This window comes from Gambusia affinis, linkage group LG21 (genome assembly GCF_019740435.1).
Source record: "Gambusia affinis linkage group LG21, SWU_Gaff_1.0, whole genome shotgun sequence".
Lineage (NCBI taxonomy): Eukaryota > Metazoa > Chordata > Actinopteri > Cyprinodontiformes > Poeciliidae > Gambusia > Gambusia affinis.
In genome coordinates, this window is record NC_057888.1 from 18,761,878 (window position 1) to 18,784,107 (window position 22,230).

General features: G+C 37.7%; 1 protein-coding gene across 1 annotated transcript in view; it reads left to right on the plus strand.

Moving 5' to 3' along the window:
• Positions 1–22,230, plus strand: part of LOC122824643 (partitioning defective 3 homolog) — a 370,755-nt gene that overhangs the window by 32,175 nt on the left and 316,350 nt on the right. Inside the window, exon 2 of the mRNA XM_044105505.1 lies at positions 3,240–3,341. Coding sequence (XP_043961440.1) covers positions 3,240–3,341 — 102 coding nt within the window. The remainder of the gene's footprint in view (positions 1–3,239; positions 3,342–22,230) is intronic.

Here is a 22,230-nt window from a genome sequence, read left to right on the forward strand (position 1 = left end):
CTGACCCCTTTTTTATTTTTTTTATTATTATTTTTTTTCACATAAAACAGTGGAACTTCCTCCGTTTCTTTTGAAAATCGCCCATTACTTGATATTATAACATCACAAAATGTGAAGTTAAGAGGGCAATTTTGCAAGTTACCCTATCTGTGTGTCATCACCACGTGCGTGTGAGCCAAAAGGATGACAATATAAAATACAACCACAATCCATTAGAGGGCTGTTTTCCATTTGCATGAAGCAAAGCACCGCAGATAAAATGTTCCAAAGTATGTCTTCACAAGTCCAACCTAAATAGAGCATATTAAAGCTGTTTTTTTTTTTTTCCTCCTTCCATCCATCCCAAGTGTAATGCCGAGATTAATTTGTGTGGTTGAGCTTCCCCTAGAATATTTGTTCCTTGTAATCCATCTGTGGAACATGTTTGGATCAAGATTTTACCAAGCAGATAGACTTAGTCAGCATTTGAACACATCTTTTTTTGAATACAGAGGGTCACTTTGTGGCTTGTAATAACTTCCAGAGGGGTTGGATTTCAGCTGTTTCTGTCTCTTCTGGGTTTTGGTCAACTTTTATCGGGCTGCATCGCAGAAGTAGCTTATTGAATTTTGTCTTCCTGACTTGACTCCTTCAAAACACAAAGTACATTTTATTACGTTTAAATCTGGAACAAAGAGAGAGAATATTTTCTTTCGACTGGAGAGTAAGATGTGTGTTGTGCATACTTTGTATGGTAACTTTTAGCTTTTCTTCCCTTTCAATTTAGATGAAATCTGACAGATTCTATTTTGTCTTCTAGAATTAACTTCAGGTTTTTTTTCTCTTTTAATGATCTCAAAAGGAAAGAAAAGATACCACACGATTGTTTCCCTCTCAATTTTGGGCCATTATCTCTGGTGAACCACAATTCAGTACAACATGAAGGCATTTAACAAAAATGCCTTCAAATTATGGAGACGGTTTAGTTTGGATCAGAGAGAAGTAGTGAAAATGTAGGATCCCAAAAAAAGAGATGAAAGACATGCCTGTTTCCAAATTTACTTTAAAAAGAAGGGCAGCCACTGAACTTACTGTTTTCTCTGTTATGTTGTATTTTGGAGGCTATAATAAGTAGAAGTATAGGGTATGCAATAGGTTTTTGGCAAAATCCAATTTTTCTTTTAGAAGAAATAAAGTATGGCGTTAAAATGTTTTTTTTTCTTCCCCAGCCTTCATGCTTGGACACTTATTAAATAAACTCATCAGAGACGATATGGCACCGTGTCAGAGAGGAGCCTTTGTGAAACGAGATTTTGCTAATATTTCATTTAAAGACAAATTGATGACTGAGTTGACAATTTAAGCTAGCGTTAGCCTCCTATATTAGCCTGACTCTGAAATTCCGAACGGCTGCCTACATTTCCAAATCCAGCATGTTCCATAAAATATGGGAGAGTCTGTAAACTCTGAAGAAGAAAGAAACAAAGCAACTTTGCTGTACTTTTGTCAATTATTTTTTTTTATGTTTTTGTGCTTTTTTTGTGTAATACTCACCAAAGCTCAGCAGTCTATCACATAGTCATTGTTATTTATGTCAGAGTTTAAATTTTCCCCTGTTTATAAGGAGCTATAATACTCCAGTATGAAGTAATTACTTTACTTTTGTTTTTAATCTGATAAGCTCATATACTATGTGACAGATCATGCGACACATTTTTTTTTTGAATATGTTAAATATGTTTTCTTGCATTCAGTCACAGACAATGACTCACGTTTGCTTCTTCCTAATTTATCACATAGATAATAGATTGGACTGAATATCAGTTGAGTGATGAATTGAATTGTTTTAAATCTTCATCAGCTCTTTGTGTATTTTTAATACGTTGTCACCTTCCTAAATTAATGGCCCACGTCATTTTTTTTGTCAAGGGATTATTTAGTGCCATTATTTTTAGGAAGGTGACGATATTGGATCATTACCAGTGTTTCAAAATGCTTATCAACCACAAATCAGAGGTAGCTAACAGTAGACCGCAGATTACATTCCAACAGAACCAGTCTTTCACTTTGCATAATTGTGAAATTTAGATGGAAAAATTTGACATTGTAACTAGGGGTGCATTGATTTCCTTGATTTTGGGAGATTGGACGATAGTTGCATGAGAAACCGGTCTTATCCAATGATCTTATCTACCTTTGCAAATGCCTGAGAATCAGCTACTATCTATCCACTGTTGCTTTGTTGTGAGAGAAGTTTGGCTGACGGACCCACTCTCCAGGTCACAGCTGCACATGAGCTAACCGTAGTCACCCCACAGTTGCCAACTTTGCAGACTAAAAAATCGGAATTGACCAAAATTGGAATCGGCAGATCGGTGCACTCCTAATTTTGATAAGAAATTTATTATCTGTAATTCTGTGGCATACATGATTAGCCAGCTTATTTCAATCAGCCAGCTTGAAAATCTTACATTTTAAATGAATGTTTCTGCTTTTAGATACAGCTAAAGGTGTTTAGAGGGATAGTTGAATAGTCAATTTGTCATATAACATGTCCTGATGAATAAAATGAGACTGAGAGCATGATAAAGCCTTTTTAAAGTGTATAATTGACCGGTTTACATTATAAATGGTTATGCCTTTGGTGAGTTTGAATGTATCTTAAGAAATAATTAAATTTTTGCTGTTTATTTTGAAAAGCACGTTGGAAATGAGATTTTAAATATATCTGGATTAACAGCATAGAAAATTGTCATAAAGAGTAAAGGTGTGCCATAAAAGTAGACTAATTTTATCAGGTACCACTGAAGTTTCACCTCAGCGTTATTCATGCCTGAACCATTTCCATACGGCTGATACAAAACAGGAAATGACTGCTATTTTTTCTTCCACATAGAAGAATGAGGATTTATTCATTTTTATTCATTCAAATGTATAAATAAGAACGGCTCTTAATCACATAACATAGGCTGTCCCAAATAGAAGGGTCTAGACCACTTGTTTAGGGAATGACCACGCTCCACAGTTTCAATCCCTAACCATGTCACATCCTATATCTGCGCCAGCGAACCGGATCATACTATAAACCCCATGATGATCAGACCAGCTGATTCCTAAGAAGACACAAGCTGGTAATTCACTTGGCCGAGCAGTGTTTTGTGGCTTAACTGGCATAATGCAACAAATCCTGCGTCTATATGGTTCAAATAAGGCAAATCTTATTACAGGGCTTATGAACTATCTTATTCTTTATTTCCCAGGACCCCAGCTACTGGGTTCAGGTCCACAGACTGGAGCATGGTGATGGAGGGATTTTGGACCTTGATGATATGCTGTGTGACGTGGTAGATGACAAGGATAGGGTAAGTCCAGTTCTATTTTACTATGCAAATAAGTATGCATTTGCATTGCAACATTGATATTTCATTTCTTTCTAAACTTCCCTCAGCTTCTGTCTGTTTTCTGATTTGTCTGTCACATTTCCTTCATAAATCATACTAGAACTTGCCACGCAAACCGAAAGACTTGCATTACTAAGACTGAAGTGTCATGTGTTCTTCATCAGATCTAGTCCCTATTAAGCAGTACAGAACTACTGAACACAATCATTTCCTTGATTTAATCATTTAAACCTGTTTGGAACTTCCCACTAGTGGAAGGTTTATTGACGCCATGTAACTTTCCAGGCCCTAATTTGCTTTGCTTGTGTGATTTCATTTACCAGTATGTGGTAGAAACATGGTGTCAGGACAATACGATGATCGCAGTACCCACACTTTCACTGCTCTCTCTGGGCCGTTACCCACAATGCCACTGGATTCTTCCCATGGGAGCAGTGGTGACTACACTTTAGTCACCAGTTGGCTTTAATGTTGGGCCAGCTGGTGAGCTATTCCCAAATTTGAAGTTGTTGATGGGTAACTTGCAAACCTGATTTTGTTTGTTTAGATGAGATGCTGTTTAATTTGGTCATCTTGTCTTAGTTTTGTAAAGCTTTAAAGGGGGCTAATATCATGTAAAATTGACTTTGATATCTTGTGGCAACCTTTGAAATGGGTGGACCTGGCACCACCTTAAACCCAACTCAGCTCCTTCAGACTAGCCAGCAGCAATTAGCCAACACCTTGTGGAACTCCGCTTCTGTTGAGCTCATTATACGAGCTGCTTCTCAAAGTAACGCTGGTAAAAACATTGTTAGAGTTCATAGGAGTCATATTATGATGACTTCCTGAAAGCAGGGTTTCAGAAAGAGCAGGAGCTTTTAAAGAAACAGAGGCACAATTTCAAGGCATTAAATCAGGAAGTAAAAATTATTTTCATATTTTTATATTTATAATTTTTACCGAAGGTAGCAGAGTAACCTGACTATGCTATAAAATGTCACTATGTGCATAGAAATAACATACTGCCTCTTGTAAAACTTAAAGGGATAAAACAGAGCTACTTTGATTTACTCTGTTAAACCTTCCTGTTATCAACCAAAACTCTTGCTCTTTCACCTAATGCCTCAATGATACTAATCGGCTAACTTCATTTCCTTTTCATGGAGTAATGATTAGCGGCGTAGTGATTGGAGTTTTCTGGTCAATAATTCATCTTTAAAAACCCTGACTTGCTGATTCCAATTTTTGTCTGATACCATTTTTTTTTTGTCTGAAAAGTCACTAAATATGTTGATAACAGTGGGCTGACTATGGTCAAGCGGGCATGGGTACATGTGACATGGTGGGCGGTTCTCTCACAGCTTACCTTTGTGAAGGTGGATTAAATAAAATTGATTATCTGTGGATAATGAATACAGATTGTGGGAGATTGCCTGTCTCTTAAAATTAAAGAAATTGGGGCCCATTTGTCATTGCACTCTTAGTCATCATCTTGTCATTGAAGAGTTGAATTATCAGTGTGATGGTATTGCCTATAGTACATTCACTAGTCAGAAAATCAACCAACTCTAGTCACCTGCTAATTTCTTTGTATATATCTACCTATACTTTTGAAGTGTTATTATTAGTTCATATATTTTTGCACTTAAGTAAATAGTTCTGATTTCTTAAAGGTAGGATTGCAACATTTAGCCTAAAAAAAATCAACATCTAGTGGCATTAGATTAAAATATTTGCAAGATCTGAAATTTAAACATTCATATTCTTTTTAATTGAACAGTTAATCCATGTGACTAACTTTACAGATGCTCTTAGGTCTAAAAGAGCATTTTTTCCTGAGCCAGACAAAAAGCCACGTATGCTTACGTCCCTACTCACCTGATAATAACCGGTAGCTGCCATGGTTACCCATTAGGTTGGATCAAGGACGATAGCAGCTGTTTTGCACCTGCTGCCACATACACACCTTTCTGTCGTTTTCCTTCTAATCTCAGCAGCTTTCTCTGTCTTCTGTAACCATCGGAAACCAGATGGCTGATTATGGAAAGAGAAGAGATAAAATTGGCAATTTCTTAAAAAAAACCCAACAAAAAAACATGGAGTCATGGGGACTTCATAAATTTTTAAAAAAAATTTCATCTATTTACTCTTATGCTGTATGTACTCCCTCTAGTGGCCATGTAAGCTCATTACCCTCTCCATTTTCTCAGAAAATAGATAAGAAATGTATAATTTTTTTCTTATTTTGTTCTTTGCATTTCCTAAATACTTGGCTGCACAAGCCTTTCTTCAAAAGTAAATAGTGACAGTTGATACGAATGACTTCCTGTGGTGACATGTTGGTAGTTGTAGTATAACAGAGTGCAGAGTTCAGCTGGGGCAGATCTGGGTCAGCCAGCTTTGTTCAAGTAGAATATATGTGTGTGTGTGTGGGCGTGTGTGTGGGTGCGTGTGGGCGTGTGTGTGGGTGCGTGCACACCTGTGTGGGGAGTTTATCTCACTCTGTGGGTGTTTGCTTCTTTGTGTGTATACAGTTGTAGAGGTAAAGCCAGTCTGTCCAGTTATTTCCATTAGCCACTACCTTGACAAGCAAGAACAAAGTCAAGCTGTTAAGTTTCTGTAACAAACAGCCGTCCTCCTGTTCATGCAAGTGTCACTGCTTCAGGCTTCTTGTCATGTGGGGTAATATATGTAACATATGTATATGGAGTCAGAGAAAGATTGCTGATCTCATCTAGAGTAAATAAGCATTAGTTTACACTGAAGAATTGTTCCCATTTTTAAAATCTGTGTGCTGGATCTGTGTAGTCAGGTGGGATCAACTTAACACCGAATAAAACTCTTGCAGTTTAAAAGGCGAGTTGCACTTTTTAAATTTAATATATGAAATTAGAAGGATATGACTTCAGTGTTGCTTTAGTATAAATGATGATAGGCAAGACATAATTATAATTTTAAGTTTAGTTAAAATTATGAATTACATTCATTCCTGGTGAATGAATTCATCCTACAGGAAATGCATTCCTGTAGGATGAATTTCACTAGCAAATGTACACTGACATTGACTTTTCCACAGAATTTTACAAAATGAAAAGTTGTTAAAATTTCTACTGGGGAGAGAAAATTTTGTTCTGATGTCATCAACTTGTGGTTGATGACATCAGAAGAAGCACAGGAAATCCATCAGTAAATACAAATAAATTTTTGTGAATGAGTGAAAGTATTCAAGTTAAATGTTTGCGTTCCAATGATCCTCATCCCATAATGGACGTGTCAGAAAAATCGCTGTTCATCTTCAGATCTTTAAAAGTTAACACTTTGCTTATGTTTGAATTTTTCCACCTGGATGATACTTGAAAAGAATACATATCTTCATTATTGTGTCTCCATAAATAGTTGTGGCACATTTTGAATTCTTCCTGTTGTAGTTCTTCTGAACAACCTTTTTTTTTCTGCTACAACTAACAGATGGGATGATTTTCCCCCCTTTTTTGCATTCATAATTCTGCTAGTATTTAGTCAGATTATGGCAGTGATGCATGTTGTACTGCAAGTGCACGCACGGCGGGGGTAACTGGTAGTACTGGGTTTGTTTCAAATCTGCCTGACAATTATTTTTGATGGAAGTAGTGGGTTATACAGCATCTTTTATAAAAGCTTGGCATGAAATGATCACTTAGGATCTTTGATAGTAAAATCTGGCAATTGCAGGCTGCCCTTGTAGTTTTCACAAAACACTAACATGTGTTTTATTGCTGCCAAGCATATAAAAAAAAATCCACAAAGTGCTCTCGTACATGGCTCAAATGTGCACAGTGCAAGTAAACACCTCAGAAGGACAGAAAAAACACAAAATGACTTAGCCAAAAGAACTAGATGATGCCGCAACAACATATTAAGGCCATTGTAGATAGAAACAAAAGAGTAACATCACATTTCTGCCCCAAATTTCAGAAACTTTCAGAAGTTTCAGAAAATGTGTATTTTTTTCTAGAAACTTTGAAACTAATCTCAAAATTGCTGAGTTTGCAAATGTTCAACTTTTCAAATAAAAAAAAATTGCTCTTGTTTCTAGAAGTTTTGTTTCTTTTTTGGTGGAGATTTACTCCTCTCTTTTCTATTTACATTGGCCCTAATCTGCCATTTTAGCAATACTTTAATGATTTGCAAGAAAATATTAAAACAAATAGAAAAACCAGTGATAGTGTGTTGTTCCACAGGAGGCAGCTATGAGCTTTTGTAAATTTTCCAGGAAATTACGCGAAGAAGTAACTTCATCGTTGACACCAATTCATTTTGGCATTTTAGTAGAACGTGTTTTTAATTTGGTGTGAAGTGATTGTACAACAATGACATCAGTGTTACTTGTGCTGTGATTAGTTCAGAAATATTCATCTGAACTAGTGATGTGTATGTGTGGGTGTCAGTGTGTGTTGCTTGGCTCAGGTTCAGAAGTTGTACTATGAGAAGTGATTCATTTGCGCTTGCTGAGCTGCTGCAAGCTGCAACCTGTCGGTTTCTGCTCCACAGATTGTCACACCGATGATCTAGCGTCTGTTTCACATGGCCAATAAATTATGACTGTATTTTCACAGTTGGGTAAGTTTTGGGTTTTTGTTACACACCTGACCTCGCTACGGTTTCCAAGGTTTGTTCCAGAGGTGCTAAGGATGTCAAAATAACAAAATGTCATGTATGAGCTTAGATTTCCAATGTTGAAATTCACTGTTTATTTATTTACTAAGCAACCTCCTTCTGCTTTGACAAGAAGAGATAAGGCGTTAGATCTCATCTTTCCACTGAACTTTGGTGAGGATATTTTGGTTATTTTCTTTTCTACTGTTGTGTGTGCACTGCCACCAGCTGACTTAAAGAGGTGGAGGCTTATTGTGTTTTGGGCGTGTTGGGATGCATTTTGTTGAATAATTTCCAGAAAAACATGTTAGTTATCCTCTAGAAAGCCTTGTGTACTGTTGATTCTTTTTCAGCTATAACAAATCCTTTAAAAGTTGCTTGTTGTCATGCCGATTGTGTCAAAAAGTACTGTTAACTTCAGTTTATCAGTAAAGACCTAAGTATGAGGGAGTAGCTTTGTGTTTTGACACCGTGCCTCCAAGAAATCGTGGCTAAAAAAGGAAATCTCACGTCACACATATGGCAATATTAAAATCAAAAAGCGAATCGATTATAGATATTGACTAAATGCCAATATTGTGACATTTTTTTCATCGCTTAAACCCAGAGGTTTGTGGTTGAGATGGGGAACCTTGTCAGAATTCATGGGAAAGATGAACAGAGCTCGATAAAGGATAACCCTGCAAGAAAACATGTTAGATCAGACAGAAGAGGATAAAATCAGGCTTGGTATGGAAGCCTCAGAGAAGCTTTGAGATTCATGATAACTGTGGAGGAGCTGCATAGATCTATAGATCAGTTGGGAGAATCTCTTGACAGAAAAACTCTTAGTTTGTGGCATAAAAGCCACACACAGCTTGCTGTTGACGTTTCATAATTTATGAACAAAACAACTTTAGAGTCACAGACATACAAGGTAAATGACCTCTGTATTCTGTATTTATTGTAACCAGTTATTTACTGCGTACCACATACCATGCTCGTTACACCAGTTCATTGTCGCATTAGTCAGCAGCAGTAACCGCTCCAATTATTCTACTCCACACGTAAAAACAAACTAAGAATAGATTGCGGATCGCCACAATTAGCACAAGGTGTCAACTCTCTCTCACTGCCTCAGATGCATTTTTCGAAAGGATTTCCCTATGAGAGACAGACTTTCATGAATGATTGCTTTTACTTCCTGTGAATTCTCCTGCTGACTGTAACTGTGAAGCTTTAAACATACCAGCAAAATCTTACTGCTATTAAATGCAGACATAATTTCCATATGTCTGTATGTTTTCATAACATAACATAACATTTGGTGGCCCAACTCAAAAGGGCTGGAAGGATCTGCCAGTGTTTTCACTGAACTGTCACTAATAAGCTTGTGTGGTTAGAATCATTAGTTTGTCATGTCAGAAATGCCTTAAAGTAGGGCAGGATTGTGTAAAATTGACTTTTTTTGAGCTTCCATCATGTTCTTAATCCTTAACCTTTTAACACTGGTAAAAATGTTGCTAACAGGTTAATAGAGGAGCTATAGTGTGTTGACTTTCTGAAAGCGGAGTTTCGGAAAGAGTGGGAGTTTCTTAAAGGATTTTTTTAAGCATTAAACTTTTTTTTAAGTCATGTTTGATACATGTAGCATTTTTATAACAACTGAAGTCAACAGTTACCTGATTGTGCTGTAAAATGCCACTATATGCTTAAAATGAATTCTACTACTCCTTTAAATACTAGTTAATGAATTTTATTTAAAAGTAAGCACATTGGTAAATCATGTATGAGTAGACTCTTTGATGTTTTCATGGTTGTCTTACTCAAACTTGGTTATTGTGTATTCCAGTCCTTAAAATGCATGTTTTCCTCTACACCACAATTCTGAATCCATTGAAATAAGAAAACAATAACAGCAGTCTAGTATTAAAGATGAAGGAAGACGAGGCATAACTATAAAAATTTAATTCTGGAATAATTCCTAATGATCTCCGTGCAGCTTTGATTCAAACTAATAAACTATGCAGCAGATGGCAGTGTCGCCATTAAGTTGTGAGAGGATAGCCTTGAGTAAGACTTTTACAATACGGGTCTGTTCAAATAGGACCATAAAAGCGACAAAATGCCTGTAATATGGCTAATTAGGGTGAATGAAAGTAAAATCTAATGGTTGCTGCATGCAAAATGAGAAATAAAACCAACAATCATATTGTTATTATACTCCTTCTCTTTCAATTACTAACAAACCTCTTTTGTATAATCATAAGAGAAGCTAGATTGCATGCTGCATAGCAGGGAATGTTATTAAAGAACAGAAAATGTACAATACTTGCAAAAATACAAATCCTAAAAATACTAATACTCTGTTTGGAAAACACTTTTCAGGACAATCCTTAACAGAAATTTTAGATCTTTAGAAAATTCAAATTTAATTTGAGCTTGCATTTTTTTTGTTTTAAAAAAAAAAGCAACACCCCTCTAATGCTTTAGTATGCCTTGGTATGCAACTGTCTGGATATAGCTAATAGCAGGTGCACTGGTACACCTGCAGAAAGATGTTGCAGTGACACCTTGGAACCACAAGGAGGCAGCGTAACCCAAGTGACAGTCACCTCTAAACATTCTTCTGCATGCCTTCCTAGTATATTTATTCTACTTGCTTCATATTAAAAGTCAGATTTCTAAGGGAACACAGGCGCTCAATCATATATCAACCAAAAAACAAAACGATGGAACCTGATTGAATCTATTCAGGTCTAAGTGCTTTCTTCATTGGTCCTGTTTTCTTTGTCTTTGTAATGTCACATCACTGGCCCCTGTGGTTGGGCTCTTTGGACAACTGGCATTTTCTTGGCCTCCGAAGTTGGCATTGCCATGGAAACGGCGGTCGGGTGCCAAGTGGGCACCTGTGCTGGGTCGAGATCAAGCAGTGAGTGAAATTAGCCAAGGCTAAAGCAGGGTCCCACAGCTGCCCCCTGGCACCACAACACTGCCAAGGGAAATCAAAGACTAATTATTGTGTGTGTGTGTGTGTCTGTGTGTGTGTAAGAGTGAGGGAAAGCGAAAGAGTCTGATTGGCTGATTCCTGTTATCGTTTCTTAGACTGTACGACGCGTTCAGTTCACACCTAAGTATGAGGCTTTTACACAGAGGAACAAAATGTGTTTGGTCAGAATTTTTCTTGTCAGGGTTAACAAAGAGTTGCAGCGGAACATGTTTGCTTTGTAGACAAGAACAGAGTGATGTATGCGCCCGGCTGAGTGGCATATTTAGACACTTGGAAATCTGATTCTTAAGAACAAAAGATACTCACAGGAAGGCTGTTTTGAAAACAACAAAAAGAAGAGGTACAACGTTTTGGTTTTTCCATCAAATCGGCCTCCATGCTTCTTGTTTGAAAACTGTAAAACAGCTGAAACACTGCATTCCTTTAAATCCCGACTAAAAACCCACATGTTTAGAGTTGTATTTGAAATGTAATCAATTACAAATTTAATGATGGCACTTGACTTAATGTAATGTTTTGATTGTTGATTCTATGTTGCATGACTCTGTATTTGTGTTTGTCATGATGTAGAGCACTTTGAAATGCCTTGCTGCTGAAATGTGCTATACAAATAAAATTTGATTGTTTGATTGTCTAATTACAATGAAAGTGAGCTGAATGAGTTTAGAGGTGACCACATCAGTAAATCATAGAATTGGGCACTTTGGTCCATGTCCACAGCTTCATTAAATAATCAAATTTTATGTTTCTCAAACATACATAATTCCATTTATTTTGATTGTTACATAGATTTTAATAGAATGATGATAAATGTAGTTTGTTCAGACTGTAAAATAATCATAATCATATAAAGGTTTTATATCTAAAAATCTTAGATTGAGTTCCACTATTATTGGTATTTCTATCAGTAATTAGTTATTGTGGTAGCAAGTCATATGTGTGATTAAAGAAAGGCTGAATTAATGAGGGGTTGCACCGGTGGTGCTGCCCTCTGGTGGTTGAAACTAAACATGCTACTCATGCCTTTCAGTTGTCTTAGCAATTGGTTTTAAGGATAATAAATACAATTAGGATTTCAGTGTTTCTGACTCTGCTCAGAAAAAAAAATACTAAACAGACACGTTTTCTAAGAGTGCTTCTTAGTCCCTTTGCTTTGGAAGGTAATAGTTGTGATGATTACATTCCACACAGAAGTCCAATAATAACAAAATAATCCTCAAAACCAACGGAAATGTTTTAAAAAACAAAACAAAAAAAACAAGCAGCACAGATACAGGTGCTGCACAGAAACATGTTTGTTTAACTTCTTACACTCTTAAAAATTTAAGTCACTCCCTTTCTTGCAATTTCAAGCAACTCCCACCTATCTATCAATCGATGAAAGCTGAGAACCCATGTATGCTCTACTTATGCAGTTATTTTAGGGAGATGCTCAGGGTAGCGAAAGGAATTGGGCTTCTACTCCTGTGCCAGCTCAGTACCTATATATAACTTAGATTTATTTGCTAATAAAAATGTAAGCCTTAAAGTTTAACACTCTGATTACAAATGTGGGTAGAATTCTTGGCTGGTACTGATGAGGTTTTTATATATCCACTTGTTTTTCTTCTCATTGTTTTAGGTTTGACGTTAAGTTAAATTGTAAGTAGCGTACTTGTTCAAAAACGCTAATAAAAAGAGAGAAAAGACAAAAAAACCACCATGTATGTTTAGTTCTCTGTTTAATAATATTGGGGTTTCTGAAGGCAGTTTGCTTTTCTTGGTTTTCTTTAAGGTAACAAAAATCGGGGAAGTAAATTTTTAGCAGTAAAAACAAATTAAAAGCCAAGCATCACGTTCTTTCCAATAAAAATTATGCATGTGTTGATCTGTCACATAAATTCCTCATGAAACAAATTGCCTGTCATTGTAATGCGGCACGTAAAAATTTAGAATATTTATTTTCCACGGAGGACCACATTGCTTGAATATAGCACATTTACTGGAGTGATCTTTGTGTAACGTGGAGATAAGGTGCTGATGATGCCAAAAAAGGTTCGGCTGCTGGTTCTAAATCGAAAGCACAAGCAAGGCAGCGTGTTTACATATACAATTTCAGTAGATTCAGGCACACTGAGCCACTAGTATGGATAACATGAGACCAGTCTTGTTGACAAAACCATAGCTTCAGTTGCAGAGCATATGCAGTATGACATACTCCTTCTTGGGCCCGGGGTAACAATGTTATGACTCCATATTGCAGAGCAGCAGGCAGCTCCTCCATCCTCTGCTTGTTTTTTTTTTTTTTTCTTGTAAAACTGCTGAAATGAGGTCATGTCACCAAGCCTGTCTAACAGCTTGGAGGAAATCCACCAAGTCACGTAGGTGTCTTTGATTTCTTCTTCATGACAGCTCCCCCCACCCCATAGGGAGAGTTTTCTGCACACATGCCAAATAGCTCCTGACATGGCATCAGCCTGCCACAATCTCTACTGGAAATACCAAGACGATTCACCAACGATGGGTAGGCAGCGCCAGAGGAATGTACGGATTTAAAACACACCTTTGTAGTCAAAAGCCATCGCCCCCCCCCCATGCTCACACTGTCAAAGAGAAAACCCATTACAAACAACGATGTTTATGCACGTGTCATGCAGGAAGATGTTGGTTCTGGTTGACAGCTGTCATGGCTGCTTTGGTTCCAGCATCTAGATACGTTGCCAAACAAGCCTATTATCTGCGGCGGTGGAGCCCTGTGTAGGGGCTCGGCATTGCCTCGGGGGGCTGATTTGGGTCAGCTGCTATGAGACGGGCCCTAAACGGAGGTGACAGATACAGGCCCCCCTTCTGGGACCCAGCCAGCCTTTCCAGAGACCCCTGCGGGGGGTATATTTAAGAGCAGTAATATAACAAAGGAGTCGTTTTCTTCGTCATGTGGTGAGTGCTGCACCCACAGGACTGACATTAAGCAGGGAAGAGATACTGACCTGGTTTCCGCTTTGAAAAGGATGGGCTGCATTTTTGTTGTTTCTGCGCCAGCGCCTTGCAAAAATTTGTATAACCCTTGAACATGGTCACGCTACAACCACGAGTGACTGAACAGCGATTTTTCAAGAATTGACTAAATATTCTTAAAAGGATTTACATAGGACTATTGATTTGACCAGGTTAACTTGTGAACATGGTTTGATGTAAACCATGCCATTGCTTCATTCACTGAATGTTTGATATATGATTTTGCTGGATTTTGAGTTATCCCCAGTCTACCGTATCCTCTGATATATTTTCTCTCAGACCGGTTTGTTATTTAGGTGTATCTGTCTCATTACCTGACCAGCTTCTATTTCCTGCTGTTTTGAATTATCCCAACAGCATTGTGATGCCACCACTATGTTTCACAACTGGAGTACTGTATGCAGTATTGGTTTTCCATCATGCATAAAATCTTACATAGACAGTGGTCACCCAGCCAGTTGCGGTTCAGTATTCAAGAATTCACCTGTTCATGGATTTATTTTGTGGAATGTTACTCCAAACTATAGGTAGAAAATGTGCCTGTTTGGAGGTTTTTGTGTAGGTCATGTCTAAAATACTGGAAAGGAAGCTCGGTAAGGTAAAATACCTTGTCACGATGCTACTTCACACATTATTGACTGGCATTTGCAATTGATTGACTGTAAACCCCCTGGAGCAGTCAAAAGGAAGACTGTAGATGTTGACTTATCTGCAAAGACGGTTTTCATTATTATGGCATACTTGTTGTTTGAATTGTTAAAATAAATCATTTAGAGCATCTTTAGAGGGGTCCTTGGATATTCACAGATATTAGGTGGTGGTCTCTAACCCCCACAGCACCTTTTTTCCCCTACATGGCTCATTGAAAAACTGAACTATACTTTTTGGCTTTCTTTCAACAGTGACTTACTTTTTGCCACTCTTCCATGAATACCATATATTTAGAGTCTTAGGTAATGGTTGTAGATCTCCAAAGGTACTACAAACCTACCATGGACCTCTTGTCTTCTACTCTTATTGTCTAGTTTGTTATTTTAGTTGTACAGTCAATTATGCCATTTATTTTTCTATCTATCGCTGATATGTTTTTGTTTGTTCTTTGGTCTTCATCACTAATGTTCTCCAAAGAACCTCTGAAGCCTTCACAGAAGAGCTGAGTTAATCTTGAGGTTGAATTAGGACAGGTACACTAAATTCACCACTCATCTGATTCATATAGTATGTATTGTATTCATCATTTTACTTCAACTTTTCTGTAGTGTACTGTTTCTTGTTTTGTTACGTAAAATCACAGTGAAATTCTTAGAGATTTGTGGTTATAATGTGAAAAAGTTCAATGAATAGTTTTAGACGGACTCTATCATCTGGTGAATCCTCTCCTCCTCACCTCACGGGAAACAATGCACTCTTCAGTGAGTGAGAAAATGATTGCCTACTTAGAAGTTACTTATCCAAAGTCAGAAAGAGACTGCAATCTCAAATAGGAGATTCAATCAGATCTCAGATGGGTCCTCTTTTAAATGGAAACTACTTCCCTCTCACATATCTTCCTCTCAGCTCCTTGTCAAACCAAGCAAAGTGTCTTCTCTGCATGACAAGTATCCTTCTGTAGCTTTTGTCTCAAGGGTCTCCAGACTGTGAGTGGCTGCTCTCAATACTTGAATACTTCCCTCAGAACCGTATATAATTACCCTCGCACATCCAAAGTCACTCCAAGGTTGCTGCTTAAAATTGGCTCTTGCGTAGACATCGGACAGCAAAGCTCTCTTTTAGACTGGCTTAATTTAAAGCTGGCTACATGAGATATGCCAGGCTAGTTGGGATATTCAGCGGTTGCTGGGTTTAAATTATGTACTAATTAGAATAGCTGTGAAAATGTTCCAGGGGCGAATAGAAGATGAATTTTAGTAAGTAACTCTTTATAATTACTTCTGAGGAAACGGCGTGCGTCTTGCATACCTCATCATGAAAATAACATTTGAATGCAGACAAACTGATGGTAATGAGGACAAATAGAAATATTACAGAAAGCGTTTGGATGAAGAGTGCCATCAATAGGTGGGAAGGTAGACAAGATTAGAAGTGAGGAGAAGTGGAAAGCATGCATTGCCACTAGCTAAGCAGAGTCTGTCATGCAGCTGGCACGGCACCAAGCTGTAGTTGACTCTGGCACAGAGAGGGAGTGTGGCAGCGCCAGGACCGGGAAGCTAAGCCTGCTTAGGAGAGCTTTAGACAGGCATATTGTAGCAGACAGCTGAACACCCTCTAACATCATGCCCGTGAGCTCCCATTTCCTCTCCCCTCGTGAGAAAAGGCTAAACACCTCTTCAGCCTCTCTGAACACTGAACCTTGCTTCCTTCCACAGCATCTTGTCAAGGTGGTTTGTCAATGAAAGTTTAGTTTTAAGCTTTTGTATTTGGTATTCCAATTTTTGCACAATTAGTTTTGTTTAGTTAGTAAATAATAAATAAAAATTATTTTCCTTTTTCTTTTTAAAAAGGTAAATTACCATTCTGTTTTGGTTTGTTTCGTTTTTATACTTGGAGAAGTGCTGTTTGTTTTTAATCACGACTGGAAATGACTGGAGTGTACTTTATATTGATGCATCTATTGATTTTAACACATTGAAAGTTTTAATACAATTACATGTTTTTTAATTTTTTTAATTCTTTTTTTACATATAGAAGTTCTACAGAAATATTTGCATTTGTGTGTTTCTGGTATGCCGGTAAATCAGATGCACAACCGACATCTACAAACAACCGCAATGAAGAACTAAGCTGCTCCTGTTAGTCCATTTGTGGCTCATTTCTTTTTCATAAAATGATCTGCTGTGACTCTGGAAAAGACTATTATTGTGTTCAAGCTGTTTAGAAAGAAGTTAGCATATCGACGCTATTCTTGCTTAAAATACCAGCCTGATGCTAAAGATCAGCAAGAAACAGGCAGCCTCAAGCACAGATGTTCCCAATGCTCATGTCAGCATCCACAGTCCATATTTCTAAAAGATAATTTTTTTTTATAGTAGTTCCATAAATGATCAGGGGTTTCTGAAACACTTGAAAGTTGAATGGGTATAATATCACTTTGCACCAATCTAATGGAGGAATAACTAGAATAATATAATAAATATACCGTAATGAATATCTTCACTTTTGAGGTCACGTGTCAATTTAGTTGAGAGTTTTTGAATTTAGAAAGTTGCTTATTTTGTCAGTATATGGTTTTCAAATGAAGTTGTGATTAGCCTTGAAATTTTAATCCAGTCCCACCGGTATCTAAAAGATAATGAAATATAAAACAACTTACTTTTACCTAAATCTTAGGAATATGTTGCAGGCAAAGACGCACAGTTTCTGAACTCTGGTATTTAAGGTTTCAGCTGTTGATAATATCTTCCATTAGCACATTAGCCTTTCTAACTGTAAACATCTGTCTTTTTGTGTACACCCAATCTCTTAGAGATCCTTACTCAAATTTTGAGTAAGGATCTTTCAGAAGCACATCAATATTTCTAAATCTAGCATGTTGTATACAGTGATGGCATAGTTACTTTGAAAAAGTAACTTTAATCGGACTACTGATTACTCCTTGAAAAAGTAACTTAGTTATATTACTGACTACTTGATTTGGAAAGTAACTAAGTTACATTAAAAGTAACTTTTTAGTTACTTTCAGCAGCTGCTAACAACAACACTCCACCTACTGTGAAAATCACATTGATCTTTGCCAATACTTAATTGTCAGCTATTTTATAATGGTAACATCAACAATGTGTCTCCACCTATAAGGTTGAACTGAAGAGGCGATTGTACAAAAAACAGTACAAAAAATAAAAAACGTGAGTAATTTGTGTGGTCCACTGTTGTCTGGAAAACTCTAAGAAGGATTTTAAAGCCCCCCCTCCCCCAGCCTCCAGGTTCTGCGTTACAGCCCTGCGTTTGGTGTCACAGCACAGCGATCCTCCTGCAGCTCCACACCTCAGATGGCTGCAGAGATTTGTGACACTTATCATAGTATTAATAATTATAGTGGCGTTAAGTTGCCATTATAATTATTGGCAACTACGGACACGTTCATTCGTGGCTGTTTTTACGTTTATTGCGCTGTTCATATTGGTCTCAATGTTTGCAGTTTTCTGGAGCGCAATGCGAAGCTCGACGTCATTCAGAGGTAATATATTAACTTGACATTAACAAAGACACAGCGGGACGGATCATCCGGGAAATGATGGACAGGGAGAGACTGACTAAAACTACCTCAATGACGGACAAATTCTGGGATTTATTATGAGTCTCTGCTTATTCCCAAGCCCAAATGAGCAACTTCACGTTCAAAAATGAGCCCGAAAAGGCGCAACCCGCCACTCATTAAATTTGCAAGCGACTTTAAAAAAAAAATGAAGCCCAAAGCCGCTTATAATAATCGGAGTTGGCGACAGAAACTCAAAATAGTTCCAGTTTTTCCACCAACAAAATGCACATCTCCCTCTATTGTTTACATTTCTGTCGCATAGAGACGTCGGTCACTCGACAAGACGAGTAGAGGAAATACGATTAAATTACAAAATAAGATAGTAACGCACAGTGATTTTGATAAGTAACTGTAGTCTGACTACTCGATTTGAAATAGCAACGCGTTAGATTACTCGTTACTGAAAAAAGTGGTCCGACGTCAGTAACGCGTTACTGACATCACTGGTTGTATAACAGATGGAGGTTAAAAGTTTAAAGGGATAAACCAGAGCAAATTTAATCTTGTCTGTTAAAAGTCCTGCTCTCTCTCTCTTTCCTGCAGCACAAAAGAACAGCAGAAATATCTTCAAAACCGTTTCCTAATGGTTTCCTCCAACTATGTAGTTTCTCAAACATTACCAAAGTGTGTTGTTGTTGGCTTCATCTTACAGCTCTTAAGGATTCATTGGTCAGAAAAAAAATCTTACTCGAGTGTCTGACTGGGTAGCCACCTGTCGGAGTATTTTAATCTAAAAATCATTCAATTCCGGTCACCATCCATTTTCTTTATGCATCTCTAATTATGAGTTATTCTAAGTTGATAGGTCACTATTGGTATAAATACAAAGAGAAATTTCATCATCAAAACAGATTTTTGCTGCAACACTTCTTACATTCCCTTCCCTGAAACTCAAAACTCTTGTGCCCTCATTGTCTTCCTTCTTCTGTCTGCTTGCACTAAAAGTCATGAATACTAAAAGCTGCATGCATTTATTATGGGGAGTATCTGAAGGTCAGTGGGCCAATTTGTGGGAAAGTGTCTCTGTGTCTTTGTCTGCCGCCATGCTTTTTGTCTAGAGGGAATTATTTAGGAATTACTGTCTTAAGACCTCTTCACCATGTTGTCCCTCTTATGGGGCATTTTTAAAAAAGCTCATTCATCACACATAGTGTGTTTGTGTGTACTGTATGTGTGGAGCTGGTACTTTATGGGGAGTCTTAAAAGTCTCTTCATGGATGCCTTATGTCTCCTCTATAACAGATGTACCACAGCCTAAGGCTCTAGAGTTGCAGCTCGTTATGCGTGTGCTTGTGTGTGTGTGTGTGTGTGTGTGTGTGTGTGTGTGTGTGTGTGTGTGCGCGCGTGCAGGAACGCTGCATACTATTCCCATTTAGATGTCAGCAGGGAGTTCACCTATAAAAGATCAAATAATAGGTAGTCATTTATCTCTAAAGACACTCCTCTGCCCAACTGCACACACGATGATGTAGTATTTTATTGCTCCATTGTTCCAGAGCTACCGTTCTGTAGACATGCATTAATGTAAATGTGTACCTTTGCACTTTTGTTATTGCCTCCTGTTAGTAACGTCTGCTTTTCTTCTTTAAAGGCCATTAGACTGTAAAAGCTCTGATTCACTTGCTGACACTGTGTGTGGCCTCACCTTCCGATGACACCCCCAAAGGACACAGAAACGGCTCTCTCCACTGCCTCCAGGAAACTCTATTATTTTAAGTGACTACGGCGGCGACATGCTATGGAGTGTACGTCGTCTGTGTAGCCCATTTGCCTCCTGTTAGTCTAAAACGATCTGCATCGTCATGGATGTTCTTTTATGACAGCTGGGATTATTAGAGGTGAAGGTTGAAGAAAGGCTGGTCGATGGGAATGCCTGGAAAGACGTATTTTTATTAGAATCTGGATCAATTTTTTACCGCACAGTGATCAGCTTGAGCATCCTGCTCTGATTTGTGGGAGCATAAACACTAGCGGCATAGCTCAACCTTTTAGGCACTTTACAGAGAAAAATATTCACACTATGGATGCAAACAATTACGATTGGCTATTAATGCTTTCATAGATTAAAATTGGTTCGCATCGATTAATGTCCGCTTAGACCTTCTTTCAGGTCTTGTAGTTTGGCCACCAGCCAGCAGAGGGCACTGCTGGTCATTCTTAGACGAAGCCAATTTTTACAGAATAGAAAGAAAAAAAGATGGCGTAAATATCCCCGAATGGAAAAAAGAGACTCTATTGTGGGAGGCAAAATGCACTTTTCATTCTATATTTAATACAGCTGACACAAATGTTAAAATGTAATTGTTTGTTTTTAAATTAAGTTTTTCAGTGTTTAATATATTTAGAAAAGGGTTTTTATTGTAAATGTACAAATGTATCAAAATTACCAATGACAAAAAGAACAGAATAAACAAAAACCTATCCACTACGTTTAAGTACTGTACAAAGAGCGCAAAACAATATATACTGCTTCCAATACCAGATCAACCAGCATAACTAGAAACTATCTATACCTGAACCTCTGTTGAGAGTTGTTTTAATCACAATTTCGCCCTTCAGTTACTGAAAGACTGTTGACACGTTTGATACATGACCAAAGTCATTTTTTTAACTAAATGTGTGATCATCAATTAGTCAATAAATTCAATCAGCTTAATATTAACCCCTTAATCAATAACTTTCACCCCTAATTGGCAACCCTTCTGCCACTAGCAGACACATCAGGGAGAACATTGTAAAAATGTTTAAACCTGAGTTATAAAAATGTAAGATTTTGGTCACCGTGACAACTGCTAAATGTTTGAAAGTTAGATGTTAGAGTGCTGGTGGTGTTTTTTTTGCACATGAAACATGTCAGAACTGTATTTATTTTCTCCACGTTTCTTATCAAAAGGGGCAACTCAGATTTTTCAGATGTGTGCATGCTACTGGATAAATATAAAATGGCTGTTTATTAAGCTGAGCACTAGATTTGCGTCAAATCTAGTGCTCAGTGTCTTACCAGCTTTACCTCTGCGTCAAACTGTGATGTTGGCTCTCTATTGCCTAAGAGCTTTTGCAAGAAATGGAAGCTTCCAAGGAAATCAAAGATAGCAAGATTTTTTTTCTTTTCTTTTTTATAGCTTAAAAATCTAACTAAACACTATTCATACCACGGATTTTGGTCTCCTTCTGTTTCCTTCATCTTTAAACTCTGCGTTTCAATGCCACTGTGTGGGCAGAGCTCATGGATCCAAAGCACAGATATGGAACATTACTTTTATTACAAGTCCAATAATAATGAGTGTTGCTGCCAGTGACAACCGGATGTTAATTATTCATGACAGAGGAAAAAAAGCAGAAGTGACAGATGTGTTGCTTACTCAGATATGCCCCTTGGAGCTCAGCGTAACACCGCCTCTCTCTGCCTCACTCCCTGGAACTAACTCTTTGATTCACTATTCTTTCATTTTTAAACTGCAGGGTTGTGGTAATTGAGTGGAGTTATCAGCAACAAGTAGTAGAATTGTTGTTTGTGTGGTGTGTTTGGTTCTATTAATATGTATAATCAATTACATACTAATAAATGATTGGAAAAGTACAGTATTTTCTGTGCACAGAGGCTTTGATAAAGCATACATTCTGTTCTGTTTCTCATTGAAACATACATTCTTACAAACTGAATAAGGTTTTGCCACTGTACATTTGAAGATTAACGAACAAAATAAGACGAGAAAACATTTATGATTTTGATTTGGTTCCTTTTTTTTCTCGTTTTCATCGCAAGTTATAAAAATATCTGTGTAGACTTATTGTTTTTCACACCACCTTACCTCACAAACAACTCCCCTTGTGGCTTGGCCTATGTCTGCGTGTGCGCCATCACTCTGCCACGTTCCAATTAGCAGCCGCGTAAGCCGAGATGTGGCACCTGTGACCACAGAAGGTGCTGTGGGAGTTCCCCATCTCCCCTCTTAACACAACATTAAGAGAAGCGGTGCCTTCTTTTGTTTGAC